The 25,943-nt window shown below is 43.4% G+C and overlaps 1 protein-coding gene across 2 annotated transcripts; it reads right to left on the minus strand.

Moving 5' to 3' along the window:
- Nucleotides 1-551: 551 nt before the first annotated feature.
- On the minus strand, nucleotides 552-16,606 carry INSIG2 (insulin induced gene 2). 2 transcript variants are annotated; one of them, XM_033163694.1, is made up of 7 exons: nucleotides 16,500-16,605; nucleotides 6,433-6,526; nucleotides 6,170-6,280; nucleotides 2,991-3,115; nucleotides 2,189-2,355; nucleotides 1,222-1,321; nucleotides 552-600 (listed from the first exon to the last, which is right to left on the minus strand). In XM_033163694.1, exons 4-7 carry the CDS (start codon nucleotides 3,087-3,089, stop codon nucleotides 559-561), a joined length of 408 nt encoding a protein of 135 aa, XP_033019585.1. In that variant the 5' UTR covers nucleotides 3,090-3,115; nucleotides 6,170-6,280; nucleotides 6,433-6,526; nucleotides 16,500-16,605; the 3' UTR covers nucleotides 552-558. The 2 variants fall into 2 exon arrangements, with proteins under 2 accessions (XP_033019585.1, XP_033019575.1); XM_033163684.1 differs by having other exon boundaries at nucleotides 6,170-6,526; nucleotides 16,500-16,606.
- Nucleotides 16,607-25,943: the final 9,337 nt, after the last annotated feature.

Below are 25,943 nucleotides of genomic sequence, written 5' to 3' on the forward strand. Positions count from 1 at the left end.
TGAATTATATTTCTGATTTACTGTCCTTAATGCCTTTTCAGGCCACCTTTACATCACTCTGGCCTGAATAATAAAATAGCAACACTCTAATAACATTTAATCCCCCAAGTTTTCCAGGGAAAGGTAAAAAAAGGAATGCAACCGAGAGAGAGAGAGAGAGAGAGAGAGAGAGAGAGAGAGAGAGAGAGAGAGATTGTTTTGGCACAGGAACATTATGCAAATAAGAGGGTGGTAAATGGCAAGACTAGCTTACTTTATAAAGGCTCCTATCTAAAAACCAACACCTTGTCCAGCATGTTGCATTCCAGCAGAATTTCACACTGATCAGATACCAAGATGCCAGGATTTTCAAGTGAATTACAGACGTAGCAATCACAGATTGCAGTAAAAAGTGTCTTTTGCAGGTGGAACAGGCCAAGAGGGACAAAAAGTGAGAGCAGAAGAAGACACAAGAGAGGGTGACGACTGTTTTGAAACACTATAATCAAGTACTCCTTGGTGCCAGTTCTTCCAGGTCTGTCATTCATCCTCCTTGAGAAAGGTATGTTTTGCTCTTTTTCAGTCTTGATGAGACTTTTCTGCAATAACTTTGCATTCGTACTACAAAATAAAAACACATAAATTAAGTGGTAAGTGTCTCCAAGAATGACATGCACACAATAAAGGATACACTGTAAAAATCGAGAACAAGAGATGCAAATGAGTAGAGCTCAGCATGGTAAATTTTCTAGGAGCCCAGCTTTCCACCTTATTCCTACAATCTGCAGGCTGAATCCAATGTTGTATTCAGCAGATTTCCACTCATGCAGCAGGACTTCATGATCCTGTCATGTGCTCTGCAGCTTTCCCACCCCCTACCAAACTTCTCTAGGTCTCCCAGCCATCCAAAGCAGGTTTTGAGGGCATGTTGTGGGGTAAGTTTACAGGGGTAGCTGAGAAGATGAAGTCCCATTATGCAAGTAGGAGTTCTGCTCATGCACAGACAGCATCAGGTACATCCTGGGTTTTTTCCTACAAGGCACTGTGAACTGAATAGCAACTGTAGTTAAGTGGAGAATATGGCAGGGTTGGAAAGCACAGGTACTGCTGTATGTTGAGCTTCCTGAACAGCAGTACAGTTATCTGGATGTGGCCTGCAAAGGATGGCTCACACATCTAAAGGTAGACAAAATTATTCACAAGTATGCTGCAAATAATCCCAGCACTGACAGACTAACTTACCATTGCCAGCTGCCTGCCAATGTTCCCCATAGTTATTCCACCAGCAAAAAATATACAGGGTAACCAGGAACGCACATAAAGGAAGTCAGGAGATGTGTATCTAAGGAGAGATAGAGAGTCACGGTTAGGCCTGAAACAATGCTCAAAGAAACAGGAAACCTCCAACACTCTGACGCTGTTGCCTAGGCTCAAGACTGCACCAGTACATGTAATAGCTTGTGCTAATGCAGCCGACACAGTCCCATTTCTGAAAAATGAGACACAGCCTGCTCACTGTGCATTGAAGCTTTGCAAAAAGACCCATAAGCAGCATTGTGCTGCAGTGGCCGGGACACCAGCCCTTGCCCAGCAGAGCTGATGGCAGATCTTCCATTGGAATCAGCATGGCACCTTAAGTCCAGCCCACAATGTCAGAATAGAGCACTGGAAGTCAAGCAAAAGCTTGCAGCCAGGCCCCTCCGCTTGTCCCCTGACCCCATGCTGCACCTCCAGGTGACGCCAGGCTTCCTTCCCTAGCTCCAAGTTTAAGATTGGAAAGGTAGCAATAGGGTTGTTGTTTTGGCCCTAGGCGCTTTGGCTAAGCTGCTCATGGGTCATTGGCAATGCAGCTGCCAAAACACCCCTAAGCTTTTCCCTTGACCTTGTAAGCTGGGAAGAGGGCAGGCATCTGCTGCAAGGTTGGGAACACAAGTGTGGGGTCCTGCTGCTTGAACACCTCTCCCCTTCTATTTCTTCTTTTTAAACAGAGCATGCAGGTGTAGAAGCACACAGTCCCAAAGGCGAAAGGACAGGCCCATGCAAATCCTCAGATGCAATCTTGCACACCTCTGAGTTGTGCTCATTCTGATGGGATTAATGCACGTTGGGCAAGGAGTCAGAATAGTTTTTAGTATTTCATTAGCATTAGTCCGATACCTCCTCTAATATCCTACCATTACAATCGTCATACTGAACAGAAAACACTTACTGATAAACTCCATTGTAGACGAGAAGCTGAGTCACCAATGTGGCAAGAAATGCAATTCCTATTCCCAGGCCGAAGCCACTTCGAGATCGATCGAACGTCCACCACAACCCAATTGAAAGTGCAGCAAGTGTGAGGGACAACTGGATGTTGTTGGCAAAATCCACTTTCTGCGAGCGTCGTTAAGGAACAGTTTCGGAAGATCAGCGGAACACTGACTAATTGTTTTGAGGCTTTGCCACAAAGGGATTGCCAGTAAGCACCACACAACTCTGATTTTCCTGATACTGAACAGCTTTCTGAAAATCAGATCTAGCTGGAACATCCCTAGCTGACCATTTGCAGCACTCTTAGGACTAGATCAAAGGCATGATGTTTCAAATGCTTGTTTAGTAGGTATGCAATTACTCATGCGTGGGTGTTGGCTTGCAAAAGTGCCTTCCTTGGGATAGCCACCTTGCTAAACATTTACATGCACCCTATCATTAGTGTGAACTCTTGTGTCACGATAATGTTATTTCTTAATACTTTATTGCTTCTCGCTGCTGTTTATGGCCAAGCTTTCTTCAGCCACACTGGATTTTTTATTGTGTTTATTAAGTTATTTTAAACATGTAGCTTGAAACTGTTGCAAATCACCCTGAGTTAACAATGGAAGGGCAACTAATAAATTAACTGCCACGTCGGGAAGTGCACCAGGCATGCAATCCCCATGAAGTGAGCAGGGCAGCTGTTGTTTAGCTTTTGGCTTCCTAGAAAAAAGTTTGGATGCGGCTGCCAACTTCATTACCATAGAGAAGGATACAGCACTGGCATGATTTATACCAACAAAGACTGCCACACACCGCATCACACTGGACCATTCCCTCTTAAATTTGTGTGGCTCTCCCAGGTGTCGATCCATGCAGGGGTACAATAACCCAATCACAGCTGTAAATAACAACAACAAAAAGCGAAAGGAACAATTATGACTTCTGCCAAATTTGCCATTCCCTGATGCTCCCTAAATTGGCTGATATCATACTGGTAACCATTCATTACATTACTAGTTAATTTTACGAAATGACATTTTTTTATTTTTTATTTTTTTACAAATGGAAAACTTTCCACAGATGAAATACACTAGCAAAAAAGTTTCCGCCACTGCCCATGACTTTAGCTTTGTTGAATGCCCTCCAGACACTTTGGACTAGAACTTCCATTAGCCCCAAGCAATGTGGGAAACCAGTGTGCTGGTTCTGACCGATAAAGCCTCCTGCAGCTCACTCTAAAGGATCACCTGTCCCCACATGAACCAAGTCAGACTGTGTTCATCACCTGAGGCCCTTCTCCATGTGCACCCATTGAGAGAGGTGCAGAGGGTGGAAACATGAAAGCAAGCCTTTTGACTGACAGCATCCTGCTTGTGAAACACTCTCCCCCAGGAGGCATGCCTGGCACCACCGCTATGTATTTTCAGGCACCAGGCAAAAACATCTCTTTGAACCCAGGCTTTAGCCCCTTAATTTGGAGGGTTTCAGCTATCTGTGGCCTCTTTTAGTGGGGTGTGTTTGAGACCTATATATGGATGTGTTTTTAGGTTCTCATTCTGTTTGGGTTCCTAATACAGTGGTACCTCAGGTTACGAACTTAATTCGTTCCGGAAGTCCGTTCTTAGCCTGAAACTGTTCTTAACCTGAGGTGGGCTTTCGCTAATGGGGCCTCCCGCTGCTGCCGGCGCACGATTTCTGTTCTCATCCTGTGGCAAAGTTCGCAACTACTACCGGGTTAGTGGAGTTTGTAACCCGAAGCATTTGTAACCTGAAGTGTTTGTAACCCGAGGTACCACTGTATCCGTTTTTAATGTTTGTCCCATTTTTGCAAATCGCTTCGAGTCACCTTTGTGGGAAAAGTGCCTAATAAAAGCAAGCAGCAGCAGCAGCAGCAACAACAAACAACAACAACAACAGTGTGGGATGCTGGGAGCTGTACTCTAAACCTCCAGAGGGACCAGGTTGGAGAAGGATGGCGAAAGACAATCAAGCCAAACAAATGCTTGTGTCTAGAATTGCCAATCTAGGTGTAAAATAAAAATGAAGCAAATGGTGCAGTAACATACTCAAGGATTTCAGATGGGCAAAAAATACATAAATAAAAAGGAACGATGACAGGCAGGCAGTTTACAGATAAAACGAGTCTCTAACTGTGACCAAAATATTCCAAGTGTGCGCACGTGCACACACACAACCGAGAAAAGAAAACCAACACATACAGACAATTTACACAGACAATTCCTTTCAAATCTGAATCCTCTGTGAAATCTGTGGTGTATTAACTCCTTGAAAAGGTACAAAAGGAAAGTAATTAGATAATGCAAGATACCTAGCCTTGAAGATTATCTTCAGCAGCAACAACAAAAAATCTGTTTCCTAGACAATAGATCGGTTTATTGACCTGTATCAGAATCTGACAAGCAGCAACCCAGGAAAATATTGGCATATTATGTGAGGTTTACTTACAATAGAACCTTCCCCTAGTGCTGCCCCCTGACTCCACTGCCAAGAGGTTTCCGCTGATAAAAAGATCTTATGCAGCAACTGAATTCATTAAAATATTGGCTGAATCAGTGGTAGGGAGACTGGAAAGATATGTACCCTACCCTGCCACAGAAATCTAGATGCCATTGTACTACAGCAGCCTTACCCAACCTGGGGTTCTCCAGATGTTTTGGGCTATAACTCTCATCAGCCCGCACCAGCAGTCTGGCTTACAGAAATTCCGCTCAGTCAAAAGAATTCAGCACACCATGCTACTTACTTAAAACGAGCATTGCCTTGCGAAATTTAAGAACATTTCTACTATAAATCAGATTTTTAAAATAAATAAATTTGGACCACCAAATGGAAATGGAAATCAGATTTTTTTTTATGAAGTTGGATCACTGCTTTTTCTTTCCTAAACTGCAGCCATGGGAGAGAAAGTGCAATCTGGACTGGGACTGTAGCGGAAGCAGTGTTGGCATCCCCTCCCACCAGCCCTGGTCCAGATTAGCTAGGCCTCCCTCTCTGCCTAGGGCCAGTCATGTGGTTGATGCAGGGCCGGATTTAGGTTTGATGAGGCCCTAAGCTACTGAAGGTAATGGGGCCCTTTATATGTCCAGCTGCCCTTTGTCAACAGCAAATTGTCAGTGTTTTTTGTGTTGAATATATGCTATATGGTAATTTATGGACCTAATAGGTATCTAAAGCCATTTGCACATGCAGAATGTAGGCAACCTAAATACAGAAATGAGCAAACCAGTGATATTTTAGGGAGCAGGCTAGCAGGCAGGGCCCATTACTTACATCATAGAAGCCTACACAAATCACTGTTGCTGTATGTAGGTTTTATTTTATTTGTTTTTTATCTTATATTGTGGAAATGTACATCCAGGTTTTTTCCTTTAAATTTTTTTGGGGGGCCCAAGAGAGCGGGGCCCTAAGCTATAGCTTGTTTAGCTTATACGTAAATCCAGCACTGGGATGCTATGCCCAGATTGGCCCATGAGAAGCAATGATGAATGGAAAATGCCTGGCACTCTTTCCTCTGCCAGAATCGAAGACATCCCAGCAAGCTAATCCCTACTAGCAGCAAGCAGGGGAGCTGTAACTGGGTAGCACAGTTGCATGAATCCAGCATCTGCATATCCTCCGATGTGCACACGTGAGTTATCAGCACATCAAGTTGCTATGTGGAAAGTCAGGGCTACATGATGGACCTCCCACATCCATGACTCTCTGTCCACCTCATTCTCCATGGCTGAGCAGAGGAGACAGGGATGTGCATGGATACAAAAGGTGCAGCTAGACCTCATGTTCCTCTTAACGGCCCCTGCCCGGTTCATGTCCACAGGCGTCTTGGGAGGAAAGGAGGAGGAAACGCCAAATGGTGCTTCTGAGGACTGAATCAAGCCCATGATGTTTTCCCTAATAAGGTTTCTCTCCAGCTGCATTTGTTCCGACATACCTGATGCTGTTCCACAGCAAAGCGGTACCCACCAAGCCGAAGAGAAGACGCTGGTGATCACATCCGGTGGAAACAAGGTGACGTTTCTTTGAATCTGTAGCAAGTTTAATACTAGAGCAAGAAAGACACCAATTAAAAACAGGACTATCCCACGGATCATCAAGTTCAGGCTGTGGCTGGTCACCGAGGAAATGTACGGACCGCACTTCTTTGGGCTGGATGGCTGCGTATCATCGTCATCTGCCATGGCCGCCTGTACTTACAGCAAAATGCAACGCATATGTTGGGAGAGAAGGGAGGATGACCAAGAAGCTTGAAGCAATACTATTTTTCTTATTTCAGGGTGTACTCCAACTCCTGTGCAAAACAAAACAAACAAACAATATAATTATGGAACGCACACATATATAATCTCTGAAGAAGGCTGCGGCAGCATGGCATTAACTCACGAGGACTTCTACTAGCCAAATTCTGCAGCTTTCAATCCTTGTGCACCTTTGGAGAGCTACTTTACAGGGAGTAAGTGGTTGGTGGATTCAACCCATTCCAAAGATGCTTCTGAGCAGAAAACAAGCACAGCCGCTCTTGGTGCGTGTCTCATCCGCCCACTAAAATACAGAGGCATCAGGTTCCGTAATGAATGCACTCTAACGTGTGTGAGCAAGAAAGGCTTATATATGCTTTAAAAAAAAAAGTTGCTGATATAAAGATAAATGTAGCATCACCTTAAAACACGCATAAGGAGGTGCTTTTCTATATGAAAAAATAACACCCAGATATTCAGCTTAATTGGCAAGAATTCCCAGCTTTCATTTATTTTAGTACAATAAAATTCTATTCCTCATTTGTGAATAAAAGCTTTAAATCCTGGGGTGGTGTGCATTCAGGTTTTATTCAGAGTAGACCTATTGACACCAATGGACCTAACTTACCCATGCTCATTTATTTCAATGGGTCTACTCTATGTAAGACTTAGTTGAGTAACAACCATAACCGCCATCTGCCTAGAAAGTTGCAGAAAACAAAATGGAAATAAAATGATTTTTACTAAACTTTCTGGTTCATCATCACTGCTTCGGGAACTATTTAATCTTGACAAAACTGATACTAGGACTGTTGATCTCTATTGCTGAAAGATTTAAGGCCCGTCTCCCCAAAAGATGAGAAATGAACATGGAATGTCATAGGCAGCCAAACATTCATGGGGTAATGGTGAAACAAAGAAGTAGCATAGCCTGTTTTCTTTTATTTTGTTTTCTTTAGCCAAAGCCTGGCACACATCATTTTACCACAAACATAAACATACCAAGTAGATGTGGCAACCTCCCAAAGAGGTGCTTCCACAAATTGCTGTGATAATAAGTTATTAGAGATTGCATAATAAACTCTACAACCTAGCTTTAAGTTGAACTTATCAGGAATAGAGTCAGAGTAGCTACACAGATAGCTAGGGTGTTGCTTTGACAGGGAAAGAAGATGCAGCAGTGTGGCTGCTTAGAAGTCAATGGAATTTTGTTTTTGTTTTGTTTTTTAACAAAAATTTATTGGTTTTCCACATCAAAACAAATACAAATACAATATAAAAACAACAACAACAACAACAACAACAAATACAACAAGAAAAACAGAAATAAAAAAGAATACATACCCACACCGGAACACCAACACTGCATACATTTAATCAAAATCTTATTTCGAATCTAACTTGGGGGACTTCCCCCGTTCTCTCCTCTGCTTCCAATTCTAATTTACTTCAGTAACTTTCCATCTATTTCAACAATTCATTCACCTAAATTCATTATAATCATCTTTAAAATTTAAATCATTTAACATCAAAATATCAAAATATAACTTCTTAATACAAATCTTAACTTCTTGTGACCTTATCTATTTCTTATACCACTAAAACTGCTGCTGGTATTTCTAATTCAAACCTTATATAATATTAAACTACCCTTCTTTAAAAACAGTCCAAGCATCTCTTCTCTATTCCAAATAAAAAAAAAATTAACACTCTGACTTCGGGGTACCATGGCAAGCCTTCCTGATTACACATCTAAAATTTTCACCCTACCCCTCTTCTTACCATTTTTTCTCCCCACCTCGGAATCACCCACCAGACTTCCCTCCACCCCTTTCCAAAACCATTGTCCAGAATGTCCTCTTTTTCCTTGTATCTAAGAGCCAAAGCCTTGTCCAAAAACATCCTTGCAAAGTTCTTCAGGAAATATAATACCTCACCATCCAGCATCTCCATTTCAAACTTCCAATCAACTTTTAGTTGTAATTCCCAAAATTGTTCCTTCATTTCTGGGCTCCCACCCCAGAAATCGGATATAATGTGTCTAAGTTCAACCCTGGGCCTCTCACACCAACAGGGTTTTTCTTCTTCTTGGAGTTGCATAGTCACTGTATCTTGTTCTTTGGAAATTTCCTCAAGTTCTTTAGCAAGGTTCTCCTCAGGTTCATTAGCAAAGTTCTCAGAAGCCTTGACAATTCCAAAAAACTTTTCGTCGACATTCTGATTCAGCCGTTCTAATTTCAAGAGTTCTAGTTTCAAAAGAATTATCCTTTGTCCTTGGGTCATTCCCGGATCTAAAGTCATTTTAAAAGCGAAACCAAAAATGGCAGAAGCAGGCAGGGAATAACAAAGTTCAGTACTTTTCCATCTTTAGGCTCAAATTTCAGCCGCCATTTTTCCCTAATCAGGGTGCAAAAATTATATTCCACCAACTTTGAGAAGAAATGCTTTAAAAGTCTCAGTCCTCCCCTAACAGGGGTTTTGACAGATCGTACTTGTCAGCGAAACTTCAATAGATACACTGTATCAGCCAAATGCAGCAACAGCAAGAAACATTGTTACTTCTTCCGATTCGGCAGGGAGAGGAACGGACTTCCTTTTGACATTCCTCCCCAAAAGCCAATTAAAAAGATTTTGAGGCCAATTAAACTCCGTACTCACAGCTTACGGGGTTCTTCTTTTTTGCTTCAATTCAGGTAAGAACGATGCTCTCATCGCCGCGGCAGCCGCCACTTAGCTTCCCCGGCTGGGGCAAAACCTCCACAGCCCCGCGCCGTTGCCCTTTCACTCCTGCACCCCTTTTACAAGGGGAGCGGAGAAAGGGTCAGCGCAGAGGGGCCAGCTGGAGAGCCCACACCGCGGGACGCTCGACCCGCGGCTTAACGGAGTCCACTGCACGGTAGCGGAGCTCCTAACCCCCGGGGAAGCCAGGGTCATCTCGCTGCCGAGACAACCCTCGACCGCTAGCAATGGCGCCCTCGCCGGAAGTCAGAAGTCAATGGAATTTTGTGCCTGACAATCGAATGATGACAACTTCAGTAATTTGACTTGGTTAGATCAATATGCAAACAAAAGAATGGGAACACACCCAAGCATTATTAGGTAGTACTGGAAGTAGGAAGAAAGTATTGGTAGGCAGGGCCTGGTGTACTTTACTACAAGATTCAGTCCTGAATAGCTCTGTTGGTTAAAGCATGGTGTAGGTTGTAGGTTCGATCCCCCTATGGGACAGCTGCATATTCCTGCATTGCAGGGGGTTGGACTAGGTGATCGTCAGGGTCCATTCCAACTCTGAAATTCTATGGTCGTAGAAGAGGTGCTTTTTATAGAATTGTAGAGTAGGAAGGGGGCTCGAGGGCCATCTAGTCCAACTCCTGCAATGCAGGAATCTTTTGCCCAAACGTGAGGCTCCAGCCCCTTTCCCTGAGATTAGCCCCTTTCCCTGAGATTAGGAATCTCAGGCCCTACCAACTGAGCCATTTCTGGTGTTGCTATGTGCCTCTCCTCTCCCCACAAAAACATCATTGAGTAAATGGGCTTTGAAAGGTGTCCTCAATTTCTGAAACAGGTTTCGTTAAGACACAAAGTGCTATGGTCAGGTGAGTTCAAGGGGTGCTTGCGCAACAGTTCTTCGCACACTTAACCCCGTGCCAGAAAAACAGAACATGCAGAGAAAATGACTAAGGTACACTTTGAAATCAGAAACCTGGCTGGGCAAACTTACGTAACTCCAAAGCTGGTGCCCTATGGGGTAGAACAGAAAAAGGGAGCCTTTCAGCAAATGTGCATGTGTATCTGAAGCACTTCATAGGAATAGGAGAGCTGTCTTCCCGGATCAGACTAAAGAGATATCAATTCTAACATCCTATTTCCAACAGGAGCCAGCTAGGTGCTGACAAGCAGGACAGAGAATGAAACAGTCAACCCAACCCTTTGGTGCTCAGTATTATTATGTTATTATTGCTTGTTTCATCTATGAGTCGCTTCCTATGAGGCATCCCAAAGTGATTCACCGTATAATAAAAACAGCACGTACAAGTTTTAAATCTGATACAGAGGTAAAGATCTCTATTTTGAAGGCTTGCTGAAACAGGAATGTCTTTAGCACTTACTGAATGACAATAGAGGAGTTGCCTCTCTGATATGTAGCAGACATAGATATGTTCCAAGGGGAGATGCTACCACCCTAATTATGGCCCAATTCCGAAATGAACCTCTTTGATGGGGTGGTACCTGCAGGATTCCCTCTTTGGAAGGGCACAGTGATCAGTTGGTTACGTAGGGGATGAATCCATGTTTTAGTTATCCTTGTTTAGATAGCATCATTCAGAAAACAGAACTCGCTGTGTAGGTGGTGTCTTTAGCTCCATGGTGAGGTGTGCTGCATGTACAGGCAAACCTCTCAAGTTTTTGCAGTGTTTCTGAGCTTAACTCTATTCAATGGTTTGCTTTGCTCGGAAAAGCAGAAGTCACCCACAGAAGCTTCAGCCGAGCCACACAATCAACTCTTACTCTGAACTCATAACCTAAGCCTTCAAAAGGCATTTCTTCTTGTGCCCTTTTCTATATTTTGCCCCCAGTGTCATAGCCATCTGCCTTCCCTCAAGGCTTTTCATCCAACTGACCACAAACTCTTCAAAATCCAAAATATTACCACCAAAAGCTGGACCGCTGAAAGCATGGGTGCTGTGCTGATAATTGATGCATTCTTTCAGAACCTGCACACTAGATGTGGGCAAAGATCCACCACCAGCTATTGCTTCCCACCTGCGTATCTGGTGCAAAGGGATCCCAAAGCATTCCATATAAGCTTTACAGAAACTTCCTAGACTACCTTTGTGGAAGTGGGTTGAAGAGTGATCGCAACTTCCTTTTTTCATTTTTTTAAACTATGCTCAGTTGGCAATTTGTTGGGTGCAGAAGTGCAGGCCAGCAGCAGTACTCCACACCTGCAGGCAGTTCTGTGTGCTCTGAGAATCTGCTGAATAAGAGGTGGCGTAGGAGAAACAAGCCGTCTCTTGCTGCTACATCTCCTCCACTTGCTTATGAATAAGCGCTATCAAAAGATGCAAACGATTGCCAGCTTCAGAATGTGCAAAACAAAGCTTCTAGGGGAGGGTTTCCCCCTCCCTTTAACGTTCCAGGTGACTAAGCTGTCAGTCAAAATACTTGTTATACACGAATGTGACACCGGATCCATGTAGAACAAGATATTTGATTGACAGGTTGGAAAAAGAGGTGTCTGAAAAAAGGAATTCTGCCAGTCTGATCCAGAGGGTGTGTAGGGAGAGCTGGTGAGGAGTGTGGAATTTTCTTGAGTACTTGATGTAGAAGGCATAGAAGTATGCCTTAGTTATGTGATCATGTGGGTGGTTGTTTTTGTTTTGTTTTGAAGGCTGATTTCCCCACTCCCAACTCTGCAATTTATGCAGCCTAAGCTTTCCTTTGGTCCAGAATGGCCTTGTCATAACATTCTTTGCTCTGGTGACCATCAGGTCTCACTTTTAGTTAATTGCCATCTCTGTGCAGACTTCCTATAGTAGTTCCCGATCACTTGCAGTTCTCTTCACAGTTCAACAGTCAGGTTGCCTACTGATCTAGGCAACCACAGGTACATTACAATGTTTTGCTACAAAGCAGGAAATAGAGTTTTCAGACTCTACTATTGGGTTTTGGAAGGTCCTCTAGTGTTTGAAACCTGTGTACATTCAAGACTGCATCCAGAACCTCGTTCTGGGTTTGTAGTCAGACATCAGGCACAGTTCTGAGACCATGTGTCAATGACATAAATCAGTGGGCAATGCCTTGGTCTGATGGCACTGTCCCCAATATAGGTAGAAAAATACCACAAAACAGCTATAAAATACAAAGTTTTTTTAAAAGATCCAAGGGCAGCTACAACATCAGTCCCCAAAAAAATTTTTGACACCAAATTAGTTAAAACCAATTCAAATATATTTGCAAGGCAGCTTGCAGGCCAGAGGCCTGTATAAATAAAAATGTATTTTGCCTGCTCCTCTTCAACTGAAAGCTAAGTCAAGTGTTCGTTCCCCACCAACAAATTTTTGTAAATCCCCTAAAGCAGACATGACAAGGCCGTCAGTCATTTTTCAGTCCTATTAATATAAAACGGAACCGTCTTACATTTGACGGGGGACAGGGGACACAATAAAGTATTTACAACAGCTCAAGAGATTTCTGCATAGAGACTATTACCCAGACAAGACCTTTTGTGGCTGCATGTGGGGTCCTGTTTTCTGTGATGCCCACCTCCTTACAAACACTCAATTTGGCTTCTTGCCACGGTGCTAGGTATAGTCGCCCTCACATAAGAGTTATCTTCTGGTCTGGTCCTCTCCAGAATGCCAGCAAGTATTATTCTATTTTGTGTGAGTAGCCTATATGCCAGGGCCCTATATAAAAGCAGACCATCAGATAACTGAATATGATGCAGAGGAAGAGCTCTCATCACAGAGAATATCTGGCTAAGCAGCAGTACACATGGCACCATGAAAGTGCAACCAGTAAAAGGTGCAGGGCAAGGAGGGAAAAGAGGGCTTGGATGCACATGCAGAGATCATCTCCGCATGCATATGGAAGGTTCTATGGACATGTTTAGTCATTTAGTCGTGTCCGGCTCTTCGTGACCCCATGGACCAGAGCACGCCAGGCACTCCTGTCTTCCACTGCCTCCTGCAATTTGGTCAGACTCATGTTAGTAGCTTCGAGAACATTGTCCAACCATCTCGTCCTCTGTCGTCCCCTTCTCCTTGTGCCCTCCATCTTTCCCAACATGGACTCTTTTCCATGGAGTCTTCTCTTCTCATGAGGTGGCCAAAGTATTGGAGCCTCAACTTCAGGATCTGTCCTTCCAGTGAGCACTCAGGGCTGATTTCCTTCAGAATGGATAGGTTTGATCTTCTTGCAGTCCATGAGACTCTCAAGAGTCTCCTCCAGCACCATCATTCAAAAGCATCAATTCTTTGGCTATCAGCCTTCTTTATGGTCCAACTCTCCCTTTCATACATCACTACTGGGAAAACCATAGCTTTAACTATACGGACCTTTGTTGGCAAGGTGATGTCTCTGCTAGGGAAGGACAAATTTGTCTATTTGCTGCCTGGGTTAATTTTGCACATGTTCATTCACAAACTCATTCCTGCCAAACGTATTTGTAGTATACAAACGTATTTTGTAATGTATTAATTTAACATATTTTATCTCACTGTGTGCATTTCTAAACATGTTTTATCCTAAAATAATTCATTTTGTTTGTTGTTGTTGAGCCGAGAACTGCATCACAAAATTTGGAGAAATACAAACTCCAAAGGATAATTAGTCTGCAAGGAAACACAGATCAGGCCAGTTCACACTGGAATTCACAGAAAGTGAATTGTAGCTGCACCCCGAGATACCTTTAATTTATACATCAATTTCTCAAAAATTAGACTAAAGATGACTCAACTATTAACTATTACAATACTTAACTATATTAACTCTTCTTGAGCAATGCACCAGTATCACACAAATTTATGGTTGAGTGGCACATAAAGCAAGGTAAGAAAAGATCTCCTGTATTGAAGCAACTCTTGCAAAGCTCCCTTGTGAAGGTATTGCACCATCAGTGGCCTTGAAAAACGAAGGCATTTTCAAAAGAAATACTCAGTCTGGAATGCAGAATACTATACAGTAGTATGTTTACAAATTATTCCAACCTTTTCTGAAACAATGGGGAGCAAATATCCTAAACAACAAGATACCTATATAGCAGATTTCCTATTGATTTTAAATGAAATTATTTTAAATTGCATTCTGTATGAACAACACACACACACCTCCTTTGTACAGTACCACAATAACTAGACTCACAAGTCCGCTTATTTTTTGTTTGGCTTGCTATTTCAAGCATTATTTGTGGTTGCCATGCCAGGAAGCACCATGCAAGGTGTTTTCTCTTCCTGGTGAGGTTTGCTACGGCCTTTGGGCAGGAGGCAAGTGACTGTATCTCTTTTCTCAGTGTGCACTACAGGGGCACTGCAAGCAGATTTAGTGGATCCCATTTATACAGTACAGCCATCGACCACACAATAGTAGATTCCAAACAAATGCACAGATTGACCTGTATGGACAGCTATCTGTAGGCAACCACTTCAATGAAATTGCCATTACCATGCTTCTACAACCTCTCAAGAAAATTGGTGATGGTGCAACTCAGCTCGGTGAGTTCCAGAGAGGACACATAGCCATGTGGTAGCTTACCTCACATGGCTCCGTCTACAGTCACCTAGTAAGACAGGGTTGGAACGTAAGAGCCATAGTGATGGATAAATAGAAATTGCCTAACACTGCAGGCCAACCCAGAGACAGAAACAATATACATACACGCAGGCAGGAAGGACTTGAAGATATTTCTACTGCCGCTGGTGACGCAGACTGACCTTGCTTTTAAATCCCTCAAGTTAATTTTTTAAAAAAACCTAACAAACTCTCCCCCACCTCACTTTATTCTTAGATGGAATTGATAAGAGCTTGATATAAACCTTGTACATAATTATACGTCTTCAAAATCCAGGAAGAAATGACACTAGAATAAGTGTTGGGGGGTGGGTGAAGATACCTTTTCAAAAAGCAGAAAATTTGTTGCATCAAAAAACCAGAAAACGAAGAAAGCGCCTGAATACCAAAACCCACACTACATCCACTCCCTGTTATGCCTTCTGTGATATAGTAAGTGACCTGATGAAGTGCCTTGTCCTAAAGGGATGACCTCTACTGCAGGGCGCAATCTGGTGGACATTGTGTTGCAGTTAGTTGGGAGCACTGAGCTAGGACCAGGTTCAAACCTCCTCTCAGGCATGGACTTCACTGGGTGGAGATGGGATGAAATTTGGGCAGGTGGGGGAGGATTGGGAAAATGACATAATTTTGCCTTGCACTTCCTTTTATGCGTACAGGTGGGATATAAATACAAACAGCACACAAGAAGAAACCTTCATTCCTGGCTTGGTTGTAGACAAGCTACTTCCTGAACTGGATGGTCTTTGACCCAGCCAATTTGGGCTATCCCAATTTCAGTTTTGGCTGGTTACAGGAAGAGGTGGTGGGGTGGGTGGGCAAGGCAGGATGTAGGTTTGATGAGGCCCTAAGCTACTGAAGGTAACGGGGCCCTGTAAATGTCCAGCTGTCCTTTGTCAACAACACATTGTCGCTGTTTTTTGTGTTGAATATATGCTATAGGGTAATTTATGGACCTAATAGGTCCATACACAACACAAAACACTGTTGCTTTATGTAGGTTTTATTTTATTTGTATTTATCTTATATTTTGGAAATGTACATCCAGGTTTTTTTCCCTTTAATTTTTTTTTGGGGGGGGGGGGAGAGAGTGGGGCCCTATGCTATAGCTTGTTTAGCTTATACATAAATCCGGCACTGGGTGTGGGTGTCTGGAAAGACAACAGGTTCCCTGCGCCTTGTCTTGGCTCTGGACCTGGCGATTCAGCTGCGATCCCTGGCTTGCAGGGGGTTGGACTAGATGACCATTGGGGATCCCCTCCCTAACCCGGGGGTCCCCCTCCCAATCCTGCAACTCTCTCTCTACGAAAACATGCGTCGTTCTCTCCGGCTTAACAGAAGGGCAAGGAGCAGCAAGCACCCTTTGCAAAAGTAGAGCCGTCTAGACGGGTGGTGGTGGCGGCAGCATGACAATCACCCCTAAGGCTGACCGTCAGTCTGTCTGTCTGTCTGTCTCCCTCTGACTGACAGGCGTCAGGAGTCACTTAACTCCGTCACCATAAAACAGGAGAGGCAGGGAGCGCGGGGAAGACTCTACAGCTGCCTATTAGGTATACATATACATAGGCATATAGACATACTGTATAGATATATGGGAGCCCCCTGCCCCCCTGCAGCTGCATCCCCTGCGAAGCGCCCTCCCCGGTCCCCGCTCGCCGGCTGCAGCCCCGCGGCCGAGTCCCGCTCCCTCTCCGCCCACCCCGCCGCCGCAGGCACGCCGAGTTCTCTACTCACTTTGCCTCCGCCATCTTCTCCCTCCCCTGCCTGCCTGCCTGCTAGTCTCCGCCTCCCGCGTCTCCTCTAACCCGGCAGCGGGCTCGCCTTGCCGACGACGACGATGACACCTGACTCGGGCCAAAGCCGCTTCCGCCGAGCCGCGGAGGCTGCAGGGAAGTCCGGGGCCCGAGAGGCCGCCGGGACCGGGCAGTGGGGTGCTGCCGGCTGCCTCCCAGGCCGACGACAAGAAGTAGGGGAGTGGGCGCCTCACAATATGCAAGGATTGAGCTTTGTGCGCTTCCTAATAAATTTGGGTTGCGGGTTAGTTTGCTTGCTTGAGCGGGGAGAGAGAAGAAATTCGAGTCAACTCTATTATTATTATTATTATTAGGCCTATTATCATTATCATTATTAGACAGATATGCTTCAAAGTAGGAAAGACTGGCGTTTGGTTCCTGTCGCATTTTCTGAGCCATGTCTACACTGCGAATTTAAATTGCTGCCCACGGATATAGCGGGTTAGATTTATAACTGGTCGTCCGTTTTCAAACTTAATGTATGTATATTTTAATCTGGATTTGGATGCAACAGAATTCGGTCCTTTGCCCATCGTGGTGGATCGTTGGACCATTGTTTGCTAAAAGTAAAAGTTAGCAATGCTATTTATATTTAAAACTGAATGGTTATTGCCCTCAAAGCTAGTAGCCAGCTCTTCCCCCCACCCCACCCCAGCAGACACAACCAGTCTTTTCCTTCATCACATCAGCATCTTCACAAGCAGAACTCCTAAGGGCCCTGCCTGGAAAAATGAAATAAAATAGCAAGCCTAAAATGTTTACAACAGAATAAAAATAGAAATCAAAGTAAGTTGTATAATGTCCCACAAAACTGCATTGTGCTGTATTTTTAAATTCATCAGAATAATAAAGAGCAACTACCAATTGGATAATTGCTATTCATTACTTATGCAGCTCTTTACACATGGAAAGAAACTTTACAGTTTCTTTACAGTATTATCCCACCCCAAGGACAACTGTTCAGTATTCCCCCTTTTAAAACAAAAACTAGGGCTGTAGGTTTAATGGATTGACAAATTAAATCCATTAAAAGAAATCTGCCATGCAAAAACAATTACTAGTGGATGCCTACAATAGTGAAGATTGGGTATTTATGGTTCTGGCTACTACTGTATTTCATTTGACTTGTCTGTAGATTTATTGCAGGATAAGAGAATTCTTTTCCTAAGGTGGAGTGACCTTTTCTGGTGAAGATAAACTTTCTTGTACCTCACTCCTGCCAGAGGCTAGAGTCTCTCACACATGCAATAAGTACACCTCAGAATCTTAATTCAAGAGATTGTGCTTTTTCCAGGTACTGCTACTGTTTGATTGCTTAACTGAGTGGAGTTACAGTGGAACAATTGTCTCGGAGCCCACTCACAGCGCTTCCCAGATGTGATCTTACACAATTCCACAAATTTGTGTATGAAGGAAGCATGTATCAAGGATGGGACACTGTATGGATTGCACCAAGAAGAAGTGACTCTTGCCACAGCAAGTATGTGAGTTCTGCCACAGACACCAGGACAAATGGGGCTGCCGTATATTTTCCCCTGCATGAAACACTTTGCTGTATAACGTGCAGAAACCAACAGGTGCAACTTATTCTAGATTGTGATGGAATGCTGGAACACACTCCTGGGGAATTTTGCCTGTGTTGCATCTATTCAAGTAAAATGCATGACAGCCTTACAAGTGTGAACAGCTTTTGTGAGAGTGTGGCTGGAGTAGATTTTGCACAGTTGAGTGTCATTCATCTGAGTGGCAGGCCATTGGCTGAGATACAACAGGTCTAAGGGTCAGGAGATCAAACAGCCAAGTTTAGTACTAAAAGAACGAAACATTTGGCATGGTAGCAGGTTCACAGTCAAACCCAGAAGATAGCAATAGAGCCTGCAGCAGCAGTCAGGCATCAAAACAGTAGAGTGGTAATCACAATCATAGGCTTGTAGATTGCTGCTGTGGGAAGATGCAAGTATTTTAACATTTCAGTGCTAGCTGCTTCCCTAATGGCTTTATAGCCCTCAATTCTTCAGTAAACTAGGGGTTTGGGGCTCCATGGCACACGGGCAGGTCATCATGAAGCAAGACACACTTGCAAATGTGACCTAGCCATAGCTACCTTTATTCTGAGCAAGCCATTTTATCTGTCAATGTCAAAATCAAAAATTTATATTTTCTGCCAGATTTTTAGACTGCCCTTTCACTATACATAGTGACCTCAAGACGATTTCCAACATAAAACAGATCCTATTTAACATAAAAGAACAGTAAGATATACCGGTACTTCAGCCTGATCTTTAGTAAAATGCAGCAGTGCAGAAAACCCCCAAAACATTAAACCACACTTACTAATTTCCTCCAAAGGCTTGCAAGAACAAAGTTTTCTTGGTTATGCAGCAGACTGGTAAAGGGGGTGCACTTGAGGCCCTTTTAAGTAGTCTTTGTGAAATAACAGAATACTGTATAGTGTTTGGGGCAAGGGAGCCGAGTTTGAGTGTGGGCACAGAAAATATCAATGTGTTGACTTGGGGGAAGGGTGACATTTCCAGTGAAACAGCATAGCACATTGACACAGAAAAGGAACAAGATAGTCTCTTTACACAGGCCACAGAATGAATAAATAAATGTAGGCAATAGTAGATTTGTTCCTGGGAAATGAAACAGGTTTCTGGGTAAAGTAAACAAGATAACAAAAAGTTGGGTTAACTTTTGGCAAGATGAGTGCCATACTGTATATTTGCAGGGACAGAGTTGTTCTGCCGTAAGCTCTATGTGGGATTGTTCTACCTTTCTGCAGGATTATCTTTGGTAGCAGAGGGGTGCCTAAAAGACAATGGCTCAAAACTATCCCCACACCCTTGAGTTTTCAGTGCCTCAAAATGAAAATCTGTGCGAAGCAGTGTTCTTCAGCCTTGGAGTCCCCACAGGTTGTTGGGACTCCAGGGACGATGGGAGTTGTAGTTCAACAATATCTGAGGAGGACCTATGGTTGAAAACCAGGAGCATAGACAGCTGGCAGGGTTGGCCCAATGGCCCAAGACACTTAGCTACCGATACCTGAGATGAAGGTAGTTGACTAGACTGCAGTATGAGACACAAGAGCACTCAGATCTAGGTAGGAGAAACCTAGCTCTAGATTTGCAGTGTGGAATAATCAAAACGTGAAATCTACTATTTGTCCTCATCATACTTCATTGGGTATTGCATCATAATTATAAAAAAGCATTTGTATGGTGTCAGTCAGGCTTAAAAAGAGTCCCCAAGGCAGTTTACAATATTAGGATAGTGTTACAATTTTAAAACCATAAAATGTCAAAACAAACCAATAAAATGACTTCTCATGCAGGTAAGAATTAAAATGCAGAAAACGCTTGGCAGAATAAAAATGCCAGGTTACAACAATCCTAACACCACCACCCCCTGATCTGCTGACTGCAGGAGGTTAAGACTGAGCAGAAGCACCTCTGGCAGCAGAGGAGAATGCGTACAGATGCCTACAGATATCTCTATGGGCCTAATGATACCACTGATGTTGGGACATTCCAGGGTAGGATGGAGGCCCCTTCATTTATCGGGAATGGGCTCCTACTGTACACCAGCCCAGAAGTGGCACAACTATTTCTTCCATTACTAGAACAGGAGGGGGGGCATCATAGCTGTCAACCTTTCCCCTTTTGTGGGAAATTCGCTTATTATAGCATTGGGAAACAGCAGGGAGGGTTGACAGCTATGGGGGGCATTAGAAAATACTGATACATGTACAAAGGGAAGGGGGCAAGATTCCTGCCCCCACCCCCAGCGCGCGCACACCTCCATAGCCTCCCCACCATGACCTGGTGTGGCTTTAGATGTGCCACTTCACACATGCACATACTTAGGATTGCACTGCTAAACTACAATCCAATATATGTTTACCTGGGACTGATGGAACTTATTGGCACTTCTGAATAGAGATGTATAATAGAACTGCACTGTTAACCTCCACCCCACCCCACCAGGAAAAAATCGCCAATGAAGGTGTCAGTCTAACCTCCCTTGAAAGGCGGTATCAGTCTGAACATTTTTACTTTTAGCCTATAATTAAATATGCTGTATGCTCTAAAGCCACAAGGTTATTAAAATATCTATCCTTGTTCCTTTGAATAGCACAGTTTGAATATTTCCTTCCTGTTGGATATTCAGAATCTGGCATGCAACATTGGGGAGGGGGGTGCACGTGTTGCTTGTTTAAAAGCAGCTCTTGTAAACATTCAGCCTTTTAATTGCTGCCAAATCTTAAAGGAAACTATAAGAACCGGAATAGCTGTTCCAATGCGTATGCAAAAGGGTCGTAATCAAAGCTGGTAATGTCCAGTGTGTAGGAACATGGTTGTACATAAAGGGAGACAGCACACAGCTAACCGTTCCAGCAACTCCGCAAGAGTGCAGCCTACAAGAGATAAGTCATATCAAATTGGTTTTTCAACGAGGCTGACATCTTAGAGAGTAAAGATAAAGAAACAGCTGTAGCATCAAATCATCAGCTCACATCGCCAGCTATAGAGGCAGAATACACAATTTGAGTTGCATTGACTTATTTTATCATTTATGAAAGATTACCAGATAGTCAGTTGGAAAGACTAGACTTCTTTGTTTATCTGTAGGCCAGGCATTAGTCATGCACAACTCACCCTTTTCTGATCATGCAACCTGTGTTTAATTTCATATTTGGAATCCTCTCAAATCCACACCCATTATTTTTATTTGTTAGTTTGTCTTGTTACTTACATCCTGCCTTTAGATAGCTGATAGATAGATAGATAGATAGGTAGGTAGATAGATAGATAGATAGATAGATAGATAGATAGATAGATAGATTAGATAGATAAGCAGACAGACATCAGGAAGCATAGGCAAGTTATTCGCACAGGTTTAGCTGATGAATAAACAGGGCCAGCCAAATATATTTTTTTGGCACCTGAGGCAAACCACAACAGTGCTACCTCTCTCCATCAGGGAAAAAAGGGTGAGCAATGATCTGCATTGGGAACTAGTGGGGAATAAAGATCTACATTGGGTTCCTGTCGTCTGAGGCAGCTTGCCTCACGGGTGGGATGGCCCTGTGAATAAACATGCACCTGGCTTGGCCCATACCTCCATAATCACAAAGAAATGTGTTAATGGCGCCCTCAGAGGTTCGGGGACAGGGTGACCCAGGAGAGGGCATTCTTTCTGGTAGCCCTAAATTGTGGGATTCACGGCCCACAGTGGTGTTTCTTGTGTTTTTAATATTTTGTTGGGAGCCATTGAGAGTGCTTGGGGCAACCCAGTCAGATGTGCAGCATACAAATAATAAAGTTGTTGTTGTTGTTGTTGTTGTTCTTCCTTCATTTACAGCTTTCCCTCTGTGCTCAAGGTGCACCTCTTTAGCGTGGCCTTTCAGAGTTGAGAGATATATTTTTAGGAGACATGTGACTGCAATTTGTTTTAAACTGTTCTCAATACTGCATTTTGTATTGCTATAGCCTGCCCTGCAACTTTCTGGTGAAGAGTAAGTAGCTAACAACAACAACAACTTGTTAACCAATGTAGATGTACGTGCGTCTAACACTGCATGGGATCAGGCTGGCTACCTCCTGTAATCAAAACTTAATAAATACCAGCAAATGGAGCAAAGAAACAAATGGGTACTTCTTGAGTCTGCCATTCTAGGTTGAGCTGTGTCACAGCTGCACAATTTAATTTTTAATTAACCACTCTGGCTATCTGAATCAAAGAAGGTGGAACGATCTGAGGGTGGGGGGGTGCTCTTGCCCAATTCCCATTCACTGAAATCCAAGTTGCACAGGAGAACTTCCAGCAGACGACGCCTTTTGTTTTGTTAACTAAATCTCCACTTTGACAAATAGAAGTACCGGTAATTGGGCACCTTTCGCCATCAAGAAAAAGATTTCTTGATTTATTGGGGCGAGGGGATACTAGCACTGTCATCGAGGATATTCCGTTAAGAATGAAACGTGCATGTTTAATAAAGCTTAAAGAGCTTATTCAATTCAAAGCCACGAAAGCCACTGTTATCTAAAACCCTTACCAGGTTTCGGCTTGGGAGCAGTCGCTGAAAAAGCACAAATTAATAAATGGAGATAAATGTAGGGTTATAGGCAAATGTCATGTCATAGATTTACCTACCAACAAGACACTGGCAAGGTTTAGGTCAGGGGTTAATGAAAGACATCCAAAGGTCATTTGGTGATTATATGAGAGCATGGGTTTAATAGGGTGCCGAGACGACAGACACTGACAGAAGATTTATACCAGAGGTGATGACACTACTACGGATACTGCTGATAAAAAGAGCCCCAATATTGGACTGAACAGAATGATGAATGGCACCCCCGTCTATTCACACTTCTCATTATAAGCTCTTTCACTCTTGGTGGCACTTAGCTGCATTTATTTACTGTGCTTTGAAGGTGCAGGGCAATAGCCCAGTATATCTAATGTGTTTAAATGGAGACTTGCCATAAAAAAAAATGAAACAAGAGATAAGATTAGGCCATTGAATAATTGCACAGCTTTCCAGCAGAGATTATATTCACTAGCGCTAACATTATTTTTTCCCCCTCCTAATGTTCTGAGTTGTGAGGAGAGCTCAAGTGAATTAATTTTCTAAGGCAGAAGGTCAAAGGAAAATAAACTGATAAGCATTATGCCTGCTATAGAATATGACTTTACAATATTCCCTCACCCTCAATTGTCAGATAGTGGCTACGAGATAATACGCCAAAAGTATATAAGCATATTTTTCACCGCGCCATATGTGCAGTTTGGCTTGTCCTTGGATGCTGTTTTTTCTTTGTGTGCCTTGGCAAAGGGGAAGATCAAAGAAGTCAGCGCAAAATGTCAAATAATGAAAATAATGATAAAAAACAACTTTGAGAACTGATCTGGGCCTTGCATTTGTTTGTGTGTGTGTGTGTGTGTGTGTGTCCATATAAGACCTGATGAATAACACACAGTGTCCCAAGAAACTCCTTTTCAAGTAGTTATGTATTTATCAAACTGCTGGAGTGTGTCGTCTGTGAATAAGACCTATCAGCTTTCCAGGAAAAGGAACACTAGGAAGAGTCATAAGTACTGCAAATGACCAGCCTTACAAAAAGATTACCGGTACTTATTTAGCAAATTGGATTTCTATCCTGCCGGCTCAGGGCAGGTAACACAGCACTACAACCGAAACTCAGTAAAGCTGATAAATTAAAACTCTAACTATATATTTTTTACAGAATTTAAATTATACCAAACCAGCTTAACCCCAATCATCAAAAGGCTGGGATTCCTCCAAGATACATAGGCTTGTCCTTTGACAAGTGTGTATGGGAACAGTATCCCACTGTTGTGAAAAGGTAAACAAATAAGTTATATTTCAGGCTGAAGACAAGACAATAAGTATCCCCACCACCACCAGAAAGCTGGAATAGAATCTTAAGGTGGCAACATTTATTCCACTGTCCTCCTTGGTGAACAGGTTTTGCAAGTTTCTAATAGCACTTCAAAACCCTGCACAACCTATTCGACAAGAGGTAGGGGTGGGATGAAGAAATTAATAAACTGAGCACAGCATGGACAATGTGCTATCATCTTCAACTAAAAAAAAGGAAGTACTTCTAGCAGTGCACAGTTAAAATTTGGGATATTTTGCCGCAGGAGTAGTGATGGCTGGTTGTCACCAGCATGGACGACTTTAAAAGAGATAAATTCATGGAAGAGAAGGCTGTCAATGGCTACGAGTCAGGACGGCTGTGAACCGCGTTCAGTATCAGAGGCAGTATGCCTCCGAATGCCTAGAGATCATGAGAGGAAGAATGGGAGGAACACAACCGGACAAGGTGCTGTTGTGCTCATGCCCTACATGCAGGCCTTCCTTGGGCATCAGGTTGGCCACTGTGAGCACAGGATGGTAGACTAGATGGGCCTTTGGTGAGATCCAGCAGAGCTCTTCCTATGTTCTTATGTTAAAACTACTGTGCTTTTTCAGTGCTTTTGCGAAATTGCAAACCAATTGGAATGAATGCTTTCCACATAGCCAACATTGTTTAACTGCCGTGCCAAAAATAATAATAATAATAATAATAATAATAATAATAATAATAATAATAATAATAATAATAATAATAATATCAGTATGAATGGTCAATATGCAGGTTGTCTGGAGGCATTCCTAATTTATCATTCCTAGGAGGCAGTGGCATCACTCTTTATAGCTATATAGCTATGGTCTAAGAGGCAGAGTTGGGAAACAAAAACAAAACGGCCAGGGGTACTTTAGTTGCGATTCGTATATTGCAATGGTTGGGAATAGGTGACCCTCGGGGACCATTCCAACTGTACAAATCTATGATTCTATGAGACCTAGGATTTGAGGATTTGGTCGTTGTTAAGAGGTATCAGAGCGAGAACCAGGAACCCCCAAATACTCTGTTAAAGGTAAAGGTACCCCTGACTGTTAAGTCTAGTTGCCGACACTCTGGGGTTCCCGCTCATCTCTCTCCATAGGCCAAGGGAGCCGGCGTTTGTCCTCAGACAGCTTCCGGGTCATATGGCCACCATGACTAACCCTCTTCTGGCAAACCAGAGCAGCGCACGGAAACGCCATTTACCTTTCCGCCGGAGCGATACCTATTTATCTACTTGCACTTTGATGTGCTTTCGAACTGCTAGGTGGGCAGGAGCTGGGACTGAACAACGGGAGCTCACCCCGTGGTGGGGATTCGAACCGCCGACCTTCCAATCGGCAAGCCCTAGGCTCAGTGGTCTAGACCCACAGCGCCACCCGTGTCCCTAAATACTCTGTTACCCTTTGTTAAAAGCCATTGGGGCTAGAGGTCTTGGGTGTTATCTGGGCTGTAAAGTGTTCACTGTGTTCTAAAAAGTGGACTTCCCCATGGCCTCCCCTGATCTGGAAGAAATATAAAGAACACCGGCTTGCTTGCCAGTTCATATTGTGGCTTCGGCTACAAGTGCATTGCCAGCTTAAAATGCAGTTACGTCGTTCTTTTTCTTAATTCAGATCAAAGCAGGTTAGGAGGAAATGTGTCCAGAGCCAGTGAGAGTCAGTGCGGTGCAGGGTTTAGAGTGCTGGACCTGGGTAGAGTTGCTGTGGGGATGAAGTGAGGGAGGGCACAGCATTTCCTACAGAACAGATACCAGGATAGATATGAATTGTGGCTACCATCGCATGCACAAACGCAAACCGGCAGTGGTAGCGTGCTGGATGCCGAGTAAGTGTCTGTGTGTACACTGCCTTTGTTTGGATAATAATAGTATTATCATGTCTAAGCCCCAGCTCTTGACTCCTGGTTTGTGATTCTTGGCTTCTGACTCCTGGCTCCCATTCACCACCCAGCACCGCCGGTAATTA

Source organism: Lacerta agilis, chromosome 1, assembly GCF_009819535.1.
Source record: "Lacerta agilis isolate rLacAgi1 chromosome 1, rLacAgi1.pri, whole genome shotgun sequence".
NCBI lineage: Eukaryota > Metazoa > Chordata > Lepidosauria > Squamata > Lacertidae > Lacerta > Lacerta agilis.